Source organism: Gossypium raimondii, chromosome 13, assembly GCF_025698545.1.
Source record: "Gossypium raimondii isolate GPD5lz chromosome 13, ASM2569854v1, whole genome shotgun sequence".
Classification (NCBI taxonomy): domain Eukaryota; kingdom Viridiplantae; phylum Streptophyta; class Magnoliopsida; order Malvales; family Malvaceae; genus Gossypium; species Gossypium raimondii.
This window is the reverse complement of record NC_068577.1, coordinates 58,210,476-58,231,907: the sequence shown is the minus strand read 5'-3', so window position 1 is coordinate 58,231,907 and position 21,432 is coordinate 58,210,476. Positions and strand designations below refer to the sequence as shown.

General features: G+C 29.7%; 4 protein-coding genes across 5 annotated transcripts; 2 read left to right on the top strand and 2 right to left on the bottom strand.

Moving 5' to 3' along the window:
• Nucleotides 1–839: 839 nt before the first annotated feature.
• On the bottom strand, nt 840–1,318 carry LOC105781930 (histone H4). Its single transcript, XM_012606453.2, has one exon. The coding sequence runs from the start codon at nt 1,224–1,226 to the stop codon at nt 915–917; it is 312 nt and encodes a 103-aa protein (XP_012461907.1). The 5' UTR covers nt 1,227–1,318; the 3' UTR covers nt 840–914.
• Nucleotides 1,319–2,626: 1,308 nt separating this feature from the next.
• LOC105781928 (ubiquitin-conjugating enzyme E2 7) lies at nt 2,627–5,581 on the bottom strand. The gene is made up of 6 exons (XM_012606450.2): nt 5,426–5,581; nt 5,219–5,321; nt 4,355–4,452; nt 4,176–4,276; nt 3,358–3,435; nt 2,627–2,945 (listed from the first exon to the last, which is right to left on the bottom strand). Exons 1-6 carry the CDS (start codon nt 5,466–5,468, stop codon nt 2,868–2,870), a joined length of 501 nt encoding a protein of 166 aa, XP_012461904.1. The 5' UTR covers nt 5,469–5,581; the 3' UTR covers nt 2,627–2,867.
• A 6,239-nt stretch (nt 5,582–11,820) lies between these two features.
• LOC105781980 (WUSCHEL-related homeobox 2) lies at nt 11,821–13,519 on the top strand. Its single transcript, XM_012606486.2, has 2 exons — nt 11,821–12,136; nt 13,095–13,519. The coding sequence occupies exons 1-2, from the start codon at nt 11,821–11,823 to the stop codon at nt 13,517–13,519; spliced, it is 741 nt and encodes a 246-aa protein (XP_012461940.1).
• A 3,281-nt stretch (nt 13,520–16,800) lies between these two features.
• LOC105782195 (actin) lies at nt 16,801–20,899 on the top strand. 2 transcript variants are annotated; one of them, XM_012606757.2, is made up of 6 exons: nt 16,801–16,930; nt 18,285–18,357; nt 18,456–18,849; nt 19,044–19,657; nt 20,363–20,446; nt 20,674–20,899. In XM_012606757.2, the coding sequence occupies exons 2-5, from the start codon at nt 18,298–18,300 to the stop codon at nt 20,426–20,428; spliced, it is 1,134 nt and encodes a 377-aa protein (XP_012462211.1). In that variant the 5' UTR covers nt 16,801–16,930; nt 18,285–18,297; the 3' UTR covers nt 20,429–20,446; nt 20,674–20,899. The 2 variants fall into 2 exon arrangements, with proteins under 2 accessions (XP_012462211.1, XP_012462207.1); XM_012606753.2 differs by having other exon boundaries at nt 20,363–20,455.
• The last annotated feature ends 533 nt before the right edge of the window (nt 20,900–21,432 follow it).

Here is a 21,432-nt window from a genome sequence, read left to right as displayed (position 1 = left end):
TATATTATAAATTCTAAAATATTAGATTTTAACAATTATTTTTATATTTTGTAAAGTTATAACTAAAAATTATATTATTTAAATCTTAAAAAATTATAAAGTTATATTCAATTATTTATTACAAAAACATGTTATAAAAGTGTTATAATATATTTATTTATAAAATTTATGACCAAAAATATGAACCTAACTTATTTATATGTTCATACAATATATTATAAAAATAATATACTTATTCATAAAAAAAGTTATTAACTTTTTATCATAACTCGATTATAGAAAATAACATTATAAAGTTACCTCTATAATTTCAATTTTCACAACTAAATATGTGTAAAATTTATAATTTTTGTAATTATATAATACGTATTAATTTAAAAATGTATAATTCAAGACAACTAATCCCGAGCTTAATATTTTCCTCAATTAAACACATTTTCAATGGTATAATATCAAAATTGTCTCTGTAATATAACATATTTTATAAAATTGCTTTTAATTTAATATACAATGATTATATATTTTATCAATTTAATCCTAATTTAACATATAAGATTTACTCATTATATTAAGAATTACCTAATTAATATTATCCTAATCAAAATTATATGCAATTCACGAGATATCATTAATAACATAATTAATTGCCTTTAACAAATCACTTTCAAATTTAATAAAAATTAAATTGCTCTGTTTTTTTTTGAAAATGAACCTATTTAGTCAGTACTGAAATTAATAGGTTCTATGAAAGTGAATTTAGCACTAACTTTCTTTCGAATGGTGGTTTCACTTCGACGTTAAAGAACAATTCGCCGAAAAAGACTCAAAGAGAACAGAGATTTTTCTGAACGGAATCCATTGATGATAATCAAAGATTACATAGTACAATATAACACGAACAAGAAACCGAAAACTTAACCTCCAAATCCATAGAGAGTACGGCCTTGCCGTTTCAAAGCATAAACAACATCCATGGCCGTCACGGTCTTCCTTCTGGCGTGCTCAGTGTAAGTCACTGCATCGCGAATGACGTTCTCCAAGAAAATCTTCAATACTCCTCTGGTTTCTTCATAGATCAAGCCACTGATTCTCTTAACTCCTCCACGACGAGCCAAACGACGGATGGCCGGCTTAGTAATACCTTGGATGTTATCCCTTAAGACCTTACGATGCCTCTTGGCTCCTCCTTTTCCGAGTCCTTTACCTCCTTTTCCTCTTCCTGACATTTTGCTGGAAAGTTTTTTATGTTCTGGGAAAATTAACTTTTTCAAGGTGAAGAGTGAGAAGCTGGGTTGTTTTGTGAAGGTTAATGGAATTGCGGGATTATTTATATAAAAGGATTTGGAGGGTCTAAGAGGGATTTTGAATATTTTGGCGGGGGATAATGTAAGTCGTGCGATTAAACTTTTATCGACGGCTGAAAGTATTGATCCCCGTGAAAGCCAGATGAGTGTATCTTTACCGTTGATGCAGTTCTCATCGACGGCTCTTCAAGAGTGTAATATCGATGCATGGATTATGCTTTTTTGAATGTTTTTAAGAATTTCAAATTAGGGCGGGCTTGATTCTAATTTCATCTTTTCTCAGTTCGCGTAAACAAAATTATATTTTAAATCATGAAAATACAATTGCCCGTAAGGGTCAACATTTGAGCAAATCGAATAAAAATATTTTGAGTTTATCAAGTTTATGAATATTACTTTATTATCTTAAGTCGATTTAAATTTTCTCGAATCATGTTGATTGAGATGAAATTCAAATCGAATATATTTGTTCGAGTTAAACTAAAAATGAATTTAAGTCATTGTAAGCTTGCTTAGTTGCTTCAATTATCTTCGATTTTTGTCACTATGTATTTTAAAATTAAAAATATATTAAATGTAAAAATATAATTTTTAATAAAAATAATTTTAAAGATAAAATGTGAAATTGATATCAATAGAAAATTTTAACACGAATATTTTATGACATCATTAATAATTCAATTTTAATAGAAATTGATAAAATTCAACATGATTAAACAATTCAATTATATAAATAATACAAAATATAAAATTAAATTTAATAATATAAATAGTAGACATAAATTTGGAAAAAAAAATTAGGGTTGGGAGAAGTAAAAGTTTTAGGGGAAAACAAAAAGAAAAAATGTTTGAGGGATTTGGAGGGAAGTAAAAATTTTGGGGGGTTTGGGGGGAAATAAAAGTTGTTGGGAGAAAGTAAAAGAGTTAGGAAAGTTGGGGAAAAGAGAAATAAAATGGTTTGATATTTATTTATTCAAATTATACGAGTTATTCAAATTTAAAAATTTAACTCGATTTGAACTCAAAATTTAAAAAAAAATTCGAATTGATTCGATTAATTCGATTTGAATAATTCAAAATTCAAACTTTTCCGATTTTTCGAATCGAATTGAATTTTGCTCACTATTAATGACACGTATTTATAAAATTATAAAATTAACTTTGATTTCTTATTTAAATTCTTGAAAATGAAAAGTATATTAATTATTAGTGTTTTTCCCTAAAAATAACATTATTTGATACACTAACTCCATATTTAAATGAAATTTTATAATAAAGGGACCGGTTTGATCTAAATGCAGCTACTAATAAAGACCAATGGATGGATCTAATGGAACACAAATTGTCAATAATAAGCAAAAAGCTTTTGAATACATAAAACATTTGAGACTTGTTACAATTATCAAAAGGAAGGGCAATATAAGTAAAAAGGAAAAGGTGAGAACTTTCAAATGGTATTCTACAAGGATACTTGAGATGTATGAACCACATCTTTCCCTTAATAAATTAAGGCACTTACTTCGGTTATGCATGTAGAGCCGAAGCACCACGCTAGCAAACCGATCATAACATTTCTTGTGACCGTCTAACGCAGCGGCTGACCTTCCTCCTGAATTCATCTTTCCTCTCTCTCCATTCCTTCTGCAAATGTATGAAAAGATGTTCGATCATAAGAAACAGGAAAGGATTACATAGATGATAGTAACAAACCAATGTCAAACAGCAACTTTGGAATCATTAGTAAAAAAACATAAGAAATACTATGATAGAGGTAAGAGCCATATTGCATTTTGCACCCTCTACTAAAAATACGTTAGATCAAAAAGCAAACTAGCTCTTTCTATTAAAATTTTCATCCATTCTCACTATAAAAAATTGATCCCTATACAAGTTTGATCCAATAAGGGTTTTATAGAAATTTCGGTTACACTAGAGTCCGTGATAGAAGTTTTAGGTTCACAACATTAGCATATGTCATGGATGTTTGCATCAAACACTGATGAAATCAAATACCCATAATGAAGGTAGAAAGAGACAAACGACGATTACTTACTGCAGCTTCAACATTTGCGGGAGATTCATCATTAGGGCTGGAAAGCATTGAAATGATACTCAACACAATACTTTCGACCTGGCACATAGTAAGAATTTAGAATTGATGACCACAAAAAGAAGCCATAAGCATTAGGGAAAAAATATCTTTGATCTTTTATAAATTTTAAATCAATAAGAAATAAGAAGATAAGACTAAACTTTATAACTAGAGACTTTTAATTGTTTATCAACTAAACCAAGCCTTCATCTGAATCAAGGTAATCTAAATGAGTTTGTTTTTTTTTTTTTCCAACATCTCATCAAGTTTAGGGTCAGATTGAAGCTAGCTATATACAGTTGATCAATCCATTTAAAATCTACGCCATCATAAATTCAATTGATACCTTTCTCAAGTAGACTCCTTTCCTTAAGATGCTCTTTCTTGATCATTATTCACATTTACTCAATGACAAATTAACTTCACATATTTAGATGCTAATCACCAGGAAAAACCAATGTAGTCACAATTGATCTTCTACCATCTCATTTAACTTGCCCCTTCAAATTGTTGTTTCGGAGTGAAAAATTACTTCACATGTAGATTCGTATACAATTTTTGTTTCTATTTACATGTATATCTCTTGTGATTTCCTTGGAATATGAACAAATGATAGTGCTTTACAATATTCCTTCTTGTCTGATTAAATAACTACTTGCTTCCAATCAAGTAGTTAAATTTGAGAAAACCTTAAATCTACAGTATTTGTAACGTTAAAAACACTTGAGTGGGCATAAGAAAAGTACAATTCACAAGTAATTGAGATTTCTTAAACATACTGTATGTACTGGCGTCCAGCGCTCACTTGCAAGCTCATAACCATTTGGATCATCACCCGGAGGATGAAGAATTGATATGCAAACACGCCCATCAGCATAAACTGGATAACATGTAAAACCAAAATTAATTCTTGCGCATACGTAAAGGCACATAAGAAGCTAAAGTTACAAAGGTATACCATTAGGATGCCAAATCTCTGACGTAAATTTCACCGCTGGAGGGCTGTTTGGATAATTAGGTGGAAAGCTCATGATGGCATTAAAAAATCCCCCTTCACTGAAATTAGACAATTTATTTTAGAGAACACTAACAAGTAAAAATCCTAAAGTTACAAGACATAACACCAGAAGAGAGATTAACAAACAAATTTTCAGTCATGACTGCTAAAAAAGTTCCTACACAGCTCAATTCATTGTCAATACGAGTATATGACTCAAGAACAAAAACAATAAATTGGAGAGAAAGCAAAACCAGGGTAAAGACACATAAAAGACCATAAGCTACTATTGTTGCAAATTCCAAAAAGCAAAAGAACAATATATACTTGCCAAAACCAGCAAACCTCCAATTATAAGCTAAGATACTATTCACCATGATTAAATCAATAATTGAAAACCCAGTCCTAGTGAGGAAAGTTGCTGATGTATATTTACAATGATAAAAGCTACCCATATCCATTGCCATTCCCTATAAATGCTGAAAACAAACAATTTGTACCCTTATCAATGCTATAAAACCAATTCGATAAAACTAACCTAATGTCAATCTGCAAAACGAGGTAAAAACTCAAAAATCAAATATTCCAAACCGCACAATCACCTCAAACTTGGAACCCAAATTTCCCTTCGAATTCAACAAAACATCTTAAAATCAACTCTAGCATCAATCAAAATTCAGCTAAATTGAACTAATTCTTCAAAAGGCAAAGTGCTAATAAGCATAAATCATAACCACAATCCGTCATCCAATATCAACAAACAAAACCCAATCAAAGAAATCCATAAATAAAAGATTAATTTCAGAAATTTATACATATACTTACTAAAGAGTATCGGGTGGTCCAATAATCGTAACACTCCATTCAAAGATATTGTTCTCATCAACCAATCCGGCTGAGAAACCATCAACCGGATTCTTACAAAGATCTGCAAAAAAAAAAAACCCGATCAATCAGAACACGATTCAAAATCGAATACAATCCTTCGAAATTCATATTCAAAATCATTAAAAATGAAGAATTATAAGTTACCTTTGAGCTGCTTTTGAAGGAGGAGACTGGCTTGAGATGCCATATAACAATTGAGAGAAGGAGAGCTTAAAAGAAAAGCTCTGTCATTTGAAGAGAAAAGAAAAGTAAGAAAAAATACAAGCCGACTCTTTAATTCAGTATATATATGGATTGAGGGAATCCGCCGATTGTGGGCTCATGTATCGTGTGAGGTGGGATCGTGTATGGGTCCAATTTGTTACACCCTTTTGGACGAAACAGAAATTGCCACGTAAGATTTTAATTCGCTGGTCTTTCTTACACGACGGCTGGGTTTTTTTTAACAATTTTATTATGAGAATAGTTTCTGATTATATTTATTTATTTTAGATAATAATTAAAATTAATTATATCTCTCATTAACCCATAAATAAAAAGATAATACACTTTAATCTACTCAAATTTACATTTTTTTAATATTAACAACTCCACTCAACTATTAATCATGCCACTAAATAACAAGTAAAAGAAAGGTATTTCATATATATTAAATATAAAATATAATTAACAAAAGATCAAACCATTCAATAAATGCTTAAATGTTTTCATTTTAGAATAGTTTCTTTTAAAATCTTTTTTATTTAAAAGTTTATGATTAAATCTTTCTCTACTTAGATGTTGATATTATGATCCTTTATTGGTTTTAAAAATATTTAAATTTTATCATTGTCTTTAATTTATTTTATTTTTTATTAAATTTCATTTATATTTACAAAAGTAGTATGAAAGTGAATGTTATTTAAGACCAGTTTTTCATTGCTTTTGAAAAGTGCTTTTAAGAAACTGTCACGGACTTAGAGCTTTCCCACGCGATCCGTGCGGCCTTAGGCAGTTTCTCTGCTTAAAACGCCTAAGTCAGCCTAACTTGCAAAGAAAAAGGATTCAACAGCAAAACGCCCAAGTCAACTTAACTCACAACAATAAAGGATTCAATAGAATTTCCTTAAGATTTTCGCTAAGAACAGCAGAATAATGAAGTAAGAACGAGCCTTGAAAGATGAACAAAAGCAAGAACACTTGAGAGAAAAGTTTGAGGGAATACTCTCAAAATTCTTATTAATAAGTGCTTTTGAAAAGTTTGATTTAAAATTTGAGTGTTTAGCATTGCTGTCAAAAAGTATTTTTGAGAAATAAAATGTCCATTTTAGACATATTATTATCAAGTAACAAATATGCATTTAAATAATATTTAAATTAGTTAATATTATTATATTTTAGTAAGAATATAAAAAAATTATTATAAATTGTTGTTAATATTTTAATATATGAAATATAAATTTTAAATATTTTTAAGCAATAAATATTAATTATTTATAAAATTTAATTAGAATATATAAACTATATTTTAAATATTTAAATATAACCATTAAATATTTGTAATTATTATTTTAAAAATATTTTTTATTTTTAATTAATGATTTTAACACATTTGTAATTAAGCACCAAAAGTGTTTTTGGGAGAGGAAAAGCTAAAATTTTTAGCTTCTCTTTTTCAGGAGTGTTTTTTAAAAACATTTCTGAAAAGCTAAAAATTTCAGCCAAAAGCAGCTTGTTCTGTACAGCTTTTCTTCCAAAAGTGGTTTTGGTGTCATAAGTGTTTTTTTTAAACAATGAAGAACTGGCCCTTAAACATATCGTGTTATGTGGATTGACTTTTAAAATTTTATAAGTTATATATGTTAATTCAATTTTATTTTGATATTTTTTTATATATTTGATTAAATTTAATTGTTATCAGTGATAATTGTTTCGTGCTACTTTAAAAAACAGTTCTTTCATGCTATATTTTTTGCTTATATATATATATATATATGCACACGCATGTAATTGTTATTACTTCACAATTTGACATATAAGTTAAAATTAACGCAATGGTAAGTAAGGGGGTAAGAATATAATTCTCAAGTTTTAGTTTAAAAAGTCATTAACTAAGAATGAACGGGTTTTCTAAGCAATAATAATATATATCTAGAAGCATGGGACGGGCGGCCCGGCCCGGCCGAAATATGGGAGGGTTCGGATAAAAATATAAGCCCGAAATATGGGCTTGGGCAAAAAAATGAGGCTCGTTTAAAAAAATGGGACGGGCTCGGGCTCAACTTTTTTGGCCCAAGCCCGGCCCGGCCCGGCCCGAATATAATAAATATATACTTTTAATTTTTTAATTTTAATTTAAAAATATTTTTTTTATTTTTAAAATATTTTTTTGTGTTTATTAAAAATCGGGCTAGGCCGAGCCGGGCCCGGGCCTAATAGGTGGGCCGGAATTTTTTTTCCGGCCCGGCCCATGGACAGGTCTACTAAAAACAATAAATTATTATGATTTACAAAAATAAGTTTAGATTTTTTTTTTTAAGTTCTCATATTAGTAAAAAAGTTGTTACTGTGTACATTCGTCTAATTGCTAGCGAAATAGAATGAACTGTGACCTTAATCGTACTGATCTAATTGAATAATTTGTATAATTAATTGTACAATCATTTATCCAATTGAATCAATCCATGTAAACATAACATTAGTACTATATATGTTTGGGTTCAAGATCGTATGGTGAAATATATCAAAACTTTGGACCATTGATGTTTAATTTCAAATATATGATCAATTTGAGAGCACTTACCAATCATCCATTCCTCTAACTACTAACTTAATTGAATGATTACGATATTGAACCAATTGAATCGGGTCAAATGTACCATCATTGTGGTGTACAGATAATTTGAAATGTAATGATCACTTTTAAATTTCTCTAATTTCTAACGTAGTTGAATGAGCTATGACATTACTTGTACAATCATTAATCTAATTGAATGAATCTACGTACGAAGGTAATAACATTGTAGTGTATAAGTATTTTAAAAGTATTGATAAATTCTATATACCTCTAATTATGAGTGTAATTAAATAAATTACGACATTAATTGTACAATATAATAGTTTCAATTGAATAAATTGTATAATTAATCATACGATCGTTGATCTAATTGAATCGATCCATGTAAATATAAATCATGTTTGGAATTCAATACCAAATAGTGAAATATATCAAAATATTGGACCACCAAGTGTTTAATTTTAAATATCTTATCGGTGTAAGAGTATTTATCAATTATGCATTCCTCTAACTACAAACATAATTGAATGTTTATGACACCGAACCAGTTGAATCGGGTCTATATGTGAATGTACTAACATTGTGGTGTATAAGTAATTTGAAGAGTATTGATCAATTGTATATTCCTCTAATTATTAGTGTAATCAAATAATTTGCAACATTGACGGTACAATCATTGATTTAATTGGATAAATTGTATAATTAATTGTACAACCATTGATCCAATTAAATTTATCCACGTAAACATAACATTAAGTACAGATATTTGGAATTCATTATCATATAGTGAAACATATCAAAACTTTGGATCATTGATTTTAATTTTAAAGTATTTTGATCGATTTACAGTATTGATCAATTATACACTCCTCTAACTACTAATGTTATTGAATGATTATGACACCAATTATATGATTATCGATCCAATTTAATGAATTATACATTGGACATTGATCGGACCAATAGAACTATACAATTAATCAGATGATCGTTTAATCCAATTGAACAGGTAAATATACAAATGTAATTCATGAGGCCCACGTTGATATGACCACATGCTTGATTTAAAAAAAAAAACGTTAACCTGTTGAAAGAGTAGCAAGTCATCCACATTTCTAGAAAAAAAAAAAAAAAACTTGGCATCCACTATGGTTATTATTATGTGTTGCTTTTCTAAAACTTAATACCAATCCTTAGATTGAGTTGGATCTCACCAAATTCCACAATCTTTAAATAAATGCTACCGATGGACAGTGATTTTTAATAGACAAAATTACAAGTAAATCATTTTTTTTAAAATAAAGGTTCCATTATAAAGAGGAATGGTTGCATGGTGACCTAAAATTCCCCTTCCCTTAAAAATAACCAAAAAAAACAAAGCTCACATTAAAATATAAAAAACTTAAATCTAGTCGATTGAGTGTGAATTTGGATGAACGGTGTGTTTATTTGCAGTTAGTGTAAAAATAACAATGGCGATGAGATTAGATGATATAACAATATTGTAGCGTGAGACAAAAAAAAAAGCTAAACGTACCGTACTGCCCATCCAAAACCATACTGAGTCTTAGCTTAATTGGCATGTGCATATTCGAATACGTTGAAGCACGTTATCCTCCTATTTATGGGTTAATGAGGGGTTACGAGTAATTCTATATATTATATAAAAAAAGAACAGATATGATCAAAGCATGTAAAGTGATTGTTGAGAAAAAAAACACTTAAATCAAAACAATGAACCCTGATCTTAAAAGAAATCTAAAGTAGATAGGGAGGTGAGCCTTCGCATACTATAGTTAGAGCGAACAATATGACTGTCTGATTGAAGATTAGACCATACCAACAAAGCACTTTATCTTAAGAAATTGGTGTATTGTTTTTGGGTGTCAATGTCCATGATCTTCCCAATGAACCTCGGCGAACACTTTCAGCTCAAGTATAAAGAAGTCACTGACTTCAGGAATTAAGCCTCCACAAGCTCAAGGAAAACAAGTCATCAAAGGCGCATGACATGAACCATTAGAGGCTCGGTAGATGCATCAAAAGCGCAAGAGCAAAAAGCCATTAGTATGTTGAGTGGCGAATAGTGATAACATTGAGTGGCAAGAAGGTGGAGGCGAAGATAAGATTAGAGGAGGTGACGTTGGCAAAAATAGATAATTTAAGATTCGGTACAGTTACATCACTCAAACTTGAATTATGGTTCATATGTATATATGAAATTTAGATTTTAATTCACTTGTACATATTTATAAAAAAAAATGATACCTACATTTATTTATATTAAATTAATATAATTGTTTGTGTATGCATTATATCAACATAAAATTGTGCTAATTCAATATAATTGTTGGTGATAAATATTTAAAAACAGGGAAGTGTAAGAACAAAATTAAGCAAGTCAAAAATAAATTATAATTTTTGGAGATTAAAAGATAAATTTATCATTATACTAATTTTTATTTTATAATTTATTAAGAGACTTACAAAGCATTTTTATTTATTTTGGGGTCAAGACCACTATTGTACCTTAGATTCACCCCTGCTTTAAAATTTTCTTAACAAAAATTATCTTACGTGATGTGCGATAATTTAGTATGAACAATTTCAATAAAAAATTAAAAAATGGTTGAATTCGAATTTTCATAAAATTTATGAAAACAAAACCGAATCCAACATTATCTATGAAACCTTTATTGCAAATTAAAAAAATCAATATTATAAAAATAATATAGATTTATAAATAAATAATGATGGAATATAATTAAATATTAATTAATTATAATTATTAAAATAAATATAAATATTAAGTTTAAAGTTTCATGTAGTATTTATTTATAATTAATTATAATTAAATAAAATTATTAATATTTATTTACAAGTATTTCATTATTTTATTTATTGAAGAATAAAACATCTTTTGAAAATTTAAATATTTCAACAACACCAAACACTATATTTAAAATAGATTTAGATTTTCGAGTTTTTTTCCCTTATCCCTAACCAGTCCATACATATTAGTTATATATCTATGTAGATAGTAGTAAAATATGTATAGATTATATAATAAGGAGAAACAAATAGAAGATGAAGCAAAAGGCAGCTAAAGTCTAAACACCCACAGAGTACACAGTGTTCACCTAAACCTAGACGATACATCTTCATCTGCATGCACTCATCTCTGTTGAGTCCTCTCTCTCTCTCTCCAGTACCCTCTACTTCAATTCCCAAAGCCCTACTACCCCTCCTTGCCTTTCTCCTTTACAACCCAACCCTTTGTCTTTTTTTTCCCCCTCCTTCAATGGCGTATCCATCATCAAGTTTTTTATTTTTATTTTCTTTCATTCCCGAGACCCTACCATCAATTTATAACTGTTCAACCCACTTTTTTGCTGGGGCAATTTCGGCTTTTTAGAATAATAAAGGGACTGAAACTAATATTTAACCAAAGGACGACTACCCCGTCTTCATCAGCCGCTACCCGCCATGTTTTCAGAGATTTTCAGCGCAAAAAACAATACGCATGTCAATCTCAAATCTTTCACTCTTTAAATTTTTTTTTCTTTCTCTCTCATCATCTTTACTTGTTTGACTATTTTTTTTTCTCTTCTATTTAAACAAATAGTCCAAAAGCCATGCAATCCAATTCCCATGCCAATCGCTATACACCCTCCTTATTTTTTCTTTTTAAACCAAACTCTCAAAACCCTACTCCAATAATCAATCAAAATCCAAATCAAACCCTCATTTTCTTTATCTGCAAATGGAAGGTGGCGGTGGCGGCGGCGGTGGTGGTGGTGGGAATTCACGGTGGAACCCGACGAAGGAACAAATAAGCATGCTTGAAAGCTTGTACAAGCAAGGGATAAGAACCCCAAGTGCTGACCAGATACAGCAAATAACCAGTAGGCTCAAAGCTTATGGCACCATTGAAGGCAAAAACGTGTTCTATTGGTTCCAAAATCATAAAGCTCGTCAAAGGCAGAAACAAAAGCAAGAGAATTTGGCTTATATCAACCGTTACATTCATCATCATCATCGAGCTCGACCTGTTTTTCATCCTCCTCCTTGCACCAATGGTTATTTTCTCGGAAACCCAAATTTTTTAATACTTTTTTTTTTGTTTATTATCATTGTTTATATATATGGAGTTTCGTTATAAGGTGTCTTTACATGCAGATAGGCTCGATATGTGTGTCAAAAGGGTTTCATGATCTGTTAAAGGAAACTACATTGTTTATAGTAAATTAACCATTTTTTGGATCAAATTCCATATTTTACTTGGATTTGATTCCATATATTGCAGACAGACAGACAAAACATGTTATATTTCCATTTGTTGTATCATATGAAACATCTTTTCTTGTTTTTTCGCAGTTGTTTGTGCTGGTCAATAAGTGTGGCAAAAGGGCTTCAAAATCTGTTAAAAAAAACCATTTTTTGGATCAAATTCCACGTTTTACTTGGATTTGATTTTATTGTTTCTTTGTATATAGGTTACAATCTATCTAATCAATACCCTAGTACCCTACAGACAAACAAAAACATGTTATATTTCCATTTGTTGTGTTATATGAAACCATCTTTTTTTTGTTTTCTGCAGTTGTATGTGCTGGTCGATATGTGTGTCAAAAGGGTTTAAAACTCTGTTAAAAAAACTACATTGTTTATAGAAAGTTAATCATTTTTTGGATCAAATCCGTGCTTTTTTTTATATTTTCTTTGTATTGGTTACAATATATATAATCAATACCCTACAGACAGTCAGAAAGACAAAACATGTTTTATTTCCATTTTGTTGTATTATATAAAACATCTGTGCTTGTTTTCTGCAGTATCTGTTAAAAAACTACATTTTCTGATTGGAATTCCATGTTTTCCTATAGTTTCTTTGTATATATATATTTGATGCTGCTGACTGTTCCTTTCAAACTGATTTATAGTTTACAATCTATATAATCAATACTCTACAGACGAAACATGTTATATTTCCATTTGTAGTATTATTATAGAACATCTGTTCTTGTTTTTCTGCAGTTGTTTGTGCTGGTCCATATTTCGTACCACAAGCTGATCATCATCATCATCTAGGCTTTTACCCTCAGTGTCCCAAGGTTCTTCTCCCTAGTGGATCAATTAAAAGAAAAGGCAGGCCTATTGGTAAAACTGGAAAGGCTCTATTTTACAACGGAAATGCTTATGATCATACCATGGTTCCATCACCTGATACTGAAAACTTAAACAATGGAGCATTCAACAATGGCGGCGGCGCCACTAATCATCACGAGACATTGCCATTGTTTCCATTGCACCCGACTGGTGTTTCCGAAGAGACGTTAATGGCTTCATCATCACCAACTGGTTCAACTTCATGTGAGACGACGATATCTGCTGGTGGTGTTGATAACCATGAAAGTAGTAATGAAGGTTCTGGGGAACATCGTTTCATTGATTTCTTCTGAAAGTGAGTGGGGGGTGGGGGAGGGAATGGAAATAAAAATCAAGGGTTTTGATTCAAAGAACATTGATTTATGGAATTAATGGCCATTTGAGTATTTGAAATGTTTTTTTTATATTTTCTTTTATTATTTTGTGTTGAGAGAAAGGTTCTTTCTCCAAGGTGGTAATGGTATATCGGTTTCTAATATTATGTGATTGACTTTTTGTTTTTACTTTTGTCTCTCATTGTTCATTCTGGATGTTGCATTAAGATTCTATAACTATTAACCAATTAAAGTGTTACACATGTCTATGTACTAATTTCCTTTCTTTGCCGAATGAAAGTTTAATGTTTGTTATCAATTTTTTTTGGTGAAGGGTAAAGTCTTAATTGCGATTAGTGCAATCTGAACATATGTCATGCTTAGAACGGCGAACATCCTAATTATTAAGTTAACACACAGGGTTTTTAAGAGTATTTTGAAATTAAAACATAAGAATTAAATCAATTGAGTCTTAGCTTGATTGGCATGAGTACTGTTACTAATGTAGGAAAGTGTGGGTTCACGTACACGGAAGCGCATTGTTCTCCTGCTTATAGGTTTGGGCCGGAGAGTCTATGGGCAGTTCTATATATCGTGTCAAAAAAAGAAATTATGGTCAAAACCTATAATAAAATTTTTCAAAAAGAAAAGGAATAATTAACAACATTTTTTTTATTTAAATGCAATGATCTTCTTCATTTAAATCATAATGAATTTTTTATTAAGTTTAAAATAAGATATTTATATAGACTTTACATTGTTTTTAATTGTATTTTCATTCATTATAAATATCTAAAAAAGTTTACATTAAGATTTATTTAATGGTTATATAAAATTAAATATATAAAATTTTATTATTAATTTTCAATTTATTATTATTTTACCATTGACACGAGCACTGCGTAGGATTATTCTTAATTATATCAATTTCTAACATTATTAATGAAGTTTGATCGAATTAGATTGTGTAATATTTTTAAAATAAAAAAACTCATAAAATCCATATTACAACAGTGAAAATTCAATTAAGTAAATAAAACTGTTGAAGATGAGATTATAAAGTTTTAGATTGGAATAAAAATTAATTTTATGTAATTTATAAAAATTATAAACTGTTTATAGAAGCAAGTAAAGATTCTATGTAATTTTATGTTTCATGCATAAAATGTGTGCATTTAATTTTATATTTTAATTTCTAATTGTATTTTTAAAATTCAAATTTCAATCCTAGATTAAATAATATTTGTTAGATTAGTTAACTTGTATACTATGTTCAAAATTTTATGTGGTAAATCTATTATCACATATGTAATATCATGTCAAATTATTATTTTCACGTGTAATATTAGTGTAAGACTAATACTAATCAAAATAGATAATATAAACTAAATTTACAACTTTACACATAGTACAAAACTAACAGTAAAAATTAATCAAAAGTTAGATTGAAAATTTAAAATGTACGTTGACAAAAAATTACCAATTTTAAAGTACATGTATTAAATCTACAACTTAGCATAGTTCAAGGATTAATAGTAAAATTTGACTTTTTTTCACTAGCACAACGAGTGTGCATAAGATTAGTATGCATAAGTTAGACCTGTTCAATGGGTTAGGCTATTGGTCTTAGTAAAATTAGGCGTATCTAAAACATGATTTGAGATCGGGATCAAATATTCAAGGTTCGAAATCCTAATCGTTTCGTTTTCTTACGTTTGTAATAAATTATATCAAGTAAATTATAACACGTAAAAAATAAATTTATAGTAATATATAATACAACAATATTAAACAATAAAAAATGTTAAGTTGATTATATATAAAATTATAATAAATTAAAACATATAAAAATGATTAAATATCAATTTAAAAATAATATAATATATTTCAATTTTTTTAAATGAACAAATCTTAATCGAACTTGAATTACCCATTTGCAAATATGAGCGGGCTCGACCGATATTTTAAACCCACATTTCGAACTAAATTGAGTTTAAATAAGTATAAAATAAGTTAATATCAAGCTTAAACCCGACTCAGCACAAACACTTTCAGCATAAACGACGAAGCAAACAAAATGTATAAACCAATGGGAACATAAAAATTACACGTGTTATTTAGATTATATTATCTATACAATTATTTATTGTCTCAACTCGTGTCACCAATTTAATTGAAAAATGATTATTATTATTTTATTTTTATAAAATAATAAATATTAATTTAATAATATTTTTTTATCTTTTATACTATTATATAATATTTTTATGATAAAATTTAAACCTAAGATATTATAGCGTGTAAAGCTTTAATTTAACCATTTCAATAAAAAAACTCATCGAAATTTTTTATATATTTTATAAATATATTATTTACATATTTTTTTCACATATATAATGATTGTATCGTAATACAATACTATATATTAGCATAATTATAATTATTAAATAATAATAAAATACATTATTTAAATTTAATTACAAAAATATATAAGCATTCTTTTTGAAATATTTTTGTTAGTAAAATTAGAGGTACTCATGGGAGCATGATATTAACATAGATTATATACTTGTTCAAGCTCAACCTGACTCGAAATCTGGACTTAAAATTTTGTCTAAACTCGTTAATATTTTAAAAAGAACTAACCAAAGCCCATTTTAAGCCCTCGATATTATTATTTTAAATATTTATATTATATTATTTTAATATTTAATAATTTTATATACTTTTTATTTATTGAAAACTTTCATATTATCATCTTAAAACTATTTTAATGTTTACATCAGAGTAGTATTATATATTCAGTATACTTTTATTTTTTTAATGTGTCTTAAATTACATAATATATATAAAAACAACATAATATAAAGTATTATAAACTTAAAGCGAGTTGGGCCGGGTCGAGTTCGAGCCTTGAATTTTTAAGCCCAAGCTCAATCCATATTTTAAATTGACCTAAATTTTTTGTTTAAAACCTTCCAAATTTCGGGCGGACCTTCAGATATAGGTGAGTAGCTCGGCCAGGTTTAAGTAAAACTAATTACAAGATTGATTTGGGTCTACTTATCTTAAACTTTTCTAATTTTTTTTCTTTCTAATTTCTTTTTTCATTTTCCCATTTTTTATTGACAAATTAACTTTTCCATTTTTAATTTGAAGTTTTTTTTTTTTTTTGAGTATAATTTTTCTAAGATTGATGGGAAACCGGTTTTAGCAGCGCGGTTAAAGGAGCATATAACCGAAAGACCCGGTAAAAAGATTTTTCATTCAAGTTTTTAAATTTCAAAAAAAGGGTTTCATTTCTTCACTTTCCATTCTTTTTTTATTTTCTCTTTTGGAGATAATCTATCTCTGGTTTTCCTTTTTTTGATTCCTTTGGCTCTTGCGCAGGTGATTTCTCTTTCGCTATTGTTTGGATCCTGAGAAAATATAGGAAAATAAAATGAAACAAACGATGAAAAAATTAAGATTCTCGTTTTGTTATGTAACGTATAAACTGTTTATTTTTTCAATCTGATTTTGCTTAGCATTGCGATAATTTTATAGGAAATGTACGTATCCGCTCTCATTTTAATTGATCGTTTGGTTCCTGAGAATATATTGGAAAAAAGAAGACTATAGATGAAAATTTCAGATTCTTGTTTTATTTTATAACGTCATAAATTGATGATTTTTGATCTGATTTTGCTTAGCATTGCGATAAGTTTGTAGGAAATGTACGTCTCCGTTCTCAGTTTAATTGATCGTTTAGCTACTGTTTGGTTCCTGAGAGTATACTGGAAAAAAGAAGACTATATATGAAAATTTCAGATTCTTGTTTTATTATATAACAACATACATTGATTCTTTTCGATCTGCTTTTGTTTGGCATTGTGATAATTTTGTTGGAATTGTATGTATCCGGTCAGTTTAACTGATATTTTAGCTACTGTTTGGTTCCTGAGAATATATAGAAAAAAAAGGACAATAGATGGAAATTTCAGATTCACATTTTATTATATAACATCATAGTTCGATGATCTTCGTATCTGATTTTGCTTAGCATTGTGATACTTTTGTCAGAATTGTATGTATTGTCTCTCAGTTTAATTGATCGTTTAGCTACTGTTTGGTTTCTGAGAATAGATATGAAACAAGAAGACAATAGATTAAAATTTCAGATCGACGTTTTATTATATAGTATGAATTGATGATTTTCGATCTGATTTTGCCTAGCGTTGTGATAATCTTGTAGGAATTGTATGTATTCACTCTCAGTTTAATCACTGTTTGGTTCCTGAGAATATATAAGAAACAAATATGACAATAGATGAAAACTTCATATTCCATTTTTATTATATAACGTCATAAATTGTTGGTTTTCGATATGGTTTTGCTAAGCATTGTGATAATTTTGTAGGGGATTGTATGTATCCGTTATCTGTTTAATTGATTTAATGGTTGTTGTTTGGAATCTTTAGCTTCTAGTATTTAATGCTCGATGAATTGGCTTTCAACCAAAAGATTAATGAAAATAAGAATGTATGATTATATGAAGGATTCTGTTGTCTAATCTAATCACAGTAGTTTTTGAACAATTTGTCTGCGATTGATTAATTATTTGTGAATTTGGAATTTTATCACAAAATTTCTTTTGCATATATCTTTCCAGTATCTTTCTCATAAATGATTCAAAATTTCTAGTGTTGAATGCATGGTTCTCGTTTTGCTGCGATGTTGATCTAATTCTGATGTTTCATTTTAGCTAGCAAAACAAGATGGCAGATGGCGAGGATATTCAACCACTCGTATGCGATAATGGAACTGGAATGGTTAAGGTATAAATTTAGGATACTATCTTATGATCTGGTGTTCTACGCTGTTGGTTTTAGATTTATATATGATCTTCTTCAATGATGCATTTTGCTCTTTTTAGGCTGGATTTGCTGGTGATGATGCTCCAAGAGCTGTGTTCCCTAGCATTGTAGGTCGTCCGCGTCATACAGGTGTGATGGTTGGCATGGGTCAAAAAGATGCATATGTTGGGGATGAAGCTCAGTCCAAGCGTGGTATTCTGACTCTAAAATATCCTATTGAACACGGTATTGTCAACAATTGGGATGATATGGAAAAGATCTGGCATCATACCTTCTACAATGAACTTCGTGTGGCTCCGGAAGAACACCCGGTTCTTCTCACTGAGGCACCACTGAACCCGAAAGCCAATCGTGAGAAAATGACCCAAATCATGTTCGAGACCTTCAATGCTCCGGCCATGTATGTTGCTATCCAGGCTGTTCTCTCCCTCTATGCTAGTGGCCGTACAACTGGTAAGCAATTGACTAGTCTCAATCTCATAGATAAAACTTGAACTAAACAATCTCAAAGTCAAAATTGGCATTTCGGTTCAAGACATTGCCGATTACTTCGGGAATATGTAAAGTGAGCTCGGAGTTGGTTGCCATTTCTACCACTGTCATGTTTTCATGATTCAACACATATACTAACTGTTCTCCTTATGTAGGTATTGTTCTGGACTCTGGAGATGGTGTGAGTCATACTGTCCCCATTTATGAAGGATATGCCCTCCCACATGCCATCCTCCGTCTCGACCTTGCAGGTCGTGACCTTACCGACGCCCTTATGAAAATCTTGACCGAGCGTGGCTATTCGTTTACCACTACAGCTGAGCGTGAAATTGTGAGAGATGTGAAAGAGAAATTGTCATATATCGCGCTTGACTTTGAGCAAGAGCTCGAAACTGCCAAAACTAGTTCTTCCATTGAGAAGAGCTATGAGTTGCCTGATGGCCAGGTGATCACCATCGGGTCTGAGCGTTTCCGATGCCCAGAGGTCCTTTTCCAGCCTTCCATGATCGGAATGGAAGCTGCTGGCATCCACGAAACCACATACAATTCTATCATGAAGTGCGATGTCGATATCAGGAAGGATTTGTACGGAAACATTGTCCTCAGTGGTGGAACTACCATGTTCCCCGGTATTGCAGATAGAATGAGCAAGGAGATCACTGCATTGGCCCCGAGCAGCATGAAAATTAAGGTGGTGGCTCCACCTGAAAGGAAATACAGTGTCTGGATTGGAGGCTCTATCTTAGCATCCCTCAGTACTTTCCAGCAGGTATTTTATCTACTTCTTTCACAGTTCCATTCTCATCACAGATTCTGCATTTACCATTCATATTAGAAGCGCTTTATATTTTAGGAAGCTATGTTACTTAGATTTAAATATCGAATATGTTTAAACTTTTATTTTTATAGATTTTCGTGTATTTGGGGTTCATTAAGGGATCATATTCTATATTCATATCTAGATAAGTGTCGGATATGGGTGCTTCAACTAAAATGGAGAGTTAAAGCAACATAGTGAAAAGGGCAAAGTGCTGGCTATGTTGCTCTTATTCTTTATTTTAATTAAATTACTCATTTTTGACACTTGTGGTAGACGCTTGTCTAGACAATGGTATGGAGATATATTACCACTAAAGATCATCCAAATACATGAAAAATTGAACATACTAATACTCACGTTGGAACCGAATACTATTAGTATATTTTCCGCTTGTTCTCTCTAGTAAGCTTCATGCATAGACCTGTCAATCTGGTCTTGATCTGAACCAGAAACAACCCGTATCCTAAATGATCTAGACTTGAAGTGATCAAAACTCTCAATAACCCTACTTGGAAAGTCAAATTTCAAACCCAAAATAACCCGAAAATGTTAAAACTCAAATTGACTTGTTCCAAAATGACCAGACTCAAAACCAACCTAAGTGTATTCATGCATTTACTAAAGGCATTTTACTCATTTGGGATTGTAACGCAGATGTGGATTGCTAAGGCAGAGTATGATGAATCTGGCCCATCTATTGTGCACAGGAAGTGCTTCTAGTTCTTCACAACGCATGAGGTCCTACAAGTAATGTCGTTTAATTTAATTTATTTATTTAAAAAAAAAAACAAATTCAGCTCTCAAGGTTTTTTTTTATCTATGCTGTTTCACTCTTTTTTTTTTTAATATTCCTATTCTCGAAAAAAATGAACTATAAAGCTTTGCTCTATAAAAAAAGAACAATATATAAAAAATTGCTAATATAATAATTGGTATTAATGCAATTCTTTCATCGTTGTTATCAGGCAAAGCTTAAGAGAGAATGGAGATGATGATAAGAGCTTCAACATTCATTCGTTTTTATTTTTATTTCTTCCATTTTAGCAGATGTTTTAACGATTTCCATTCCATGAAACGGCAGCGAATTTGTGATTTATTATTTCTCTAGCTTTTCTCCGTTTTGTTATGTACCCCTCAGGGACATTTGGAACTCTCCTATCAATGTTATTCTTTTGTTTTCCTTTTCAAGAATTTATTTATATATAAGAGTGGGGTTATTCATGGTTTTAACACAGGATTAGTATTAATTGAAAATTTAAATGTAAATTATTTGTCACTTCACTTAGAAAACTTTTTGAATTAAATTTAAACTATTAAACGAGTAGAATTTGAGTATTTAAAATTTTCAAATGCCTAATTGAATACTCTCATTTTAAATGAATCGATTAAAATTGATTAAATTTGATTTTTAAATTTTAATAAATTTATTCTAATCGATTGAAATAATTTAATGATTTGATTTGTTCAATTATCTATTTAATTTTAAAATATTACTTTTAATTAAGTGTAAGTTAAAATAAACAAATTTGATGCTTCAGTGTTGGGTCTTTGCTTTATGTGTAATTGTGTTTTTAATGATTGATGTTTATAATTATTTGAATATTAAATTTTAATTGATTGTGTTAAAAATAATTTTTTGTATTAAATAATAAATCTAATGAAATGAGTTTGAACTATTTAATTTTTAAATCACAAGTCTTATAATATGTGACCTCTTTTCCAAA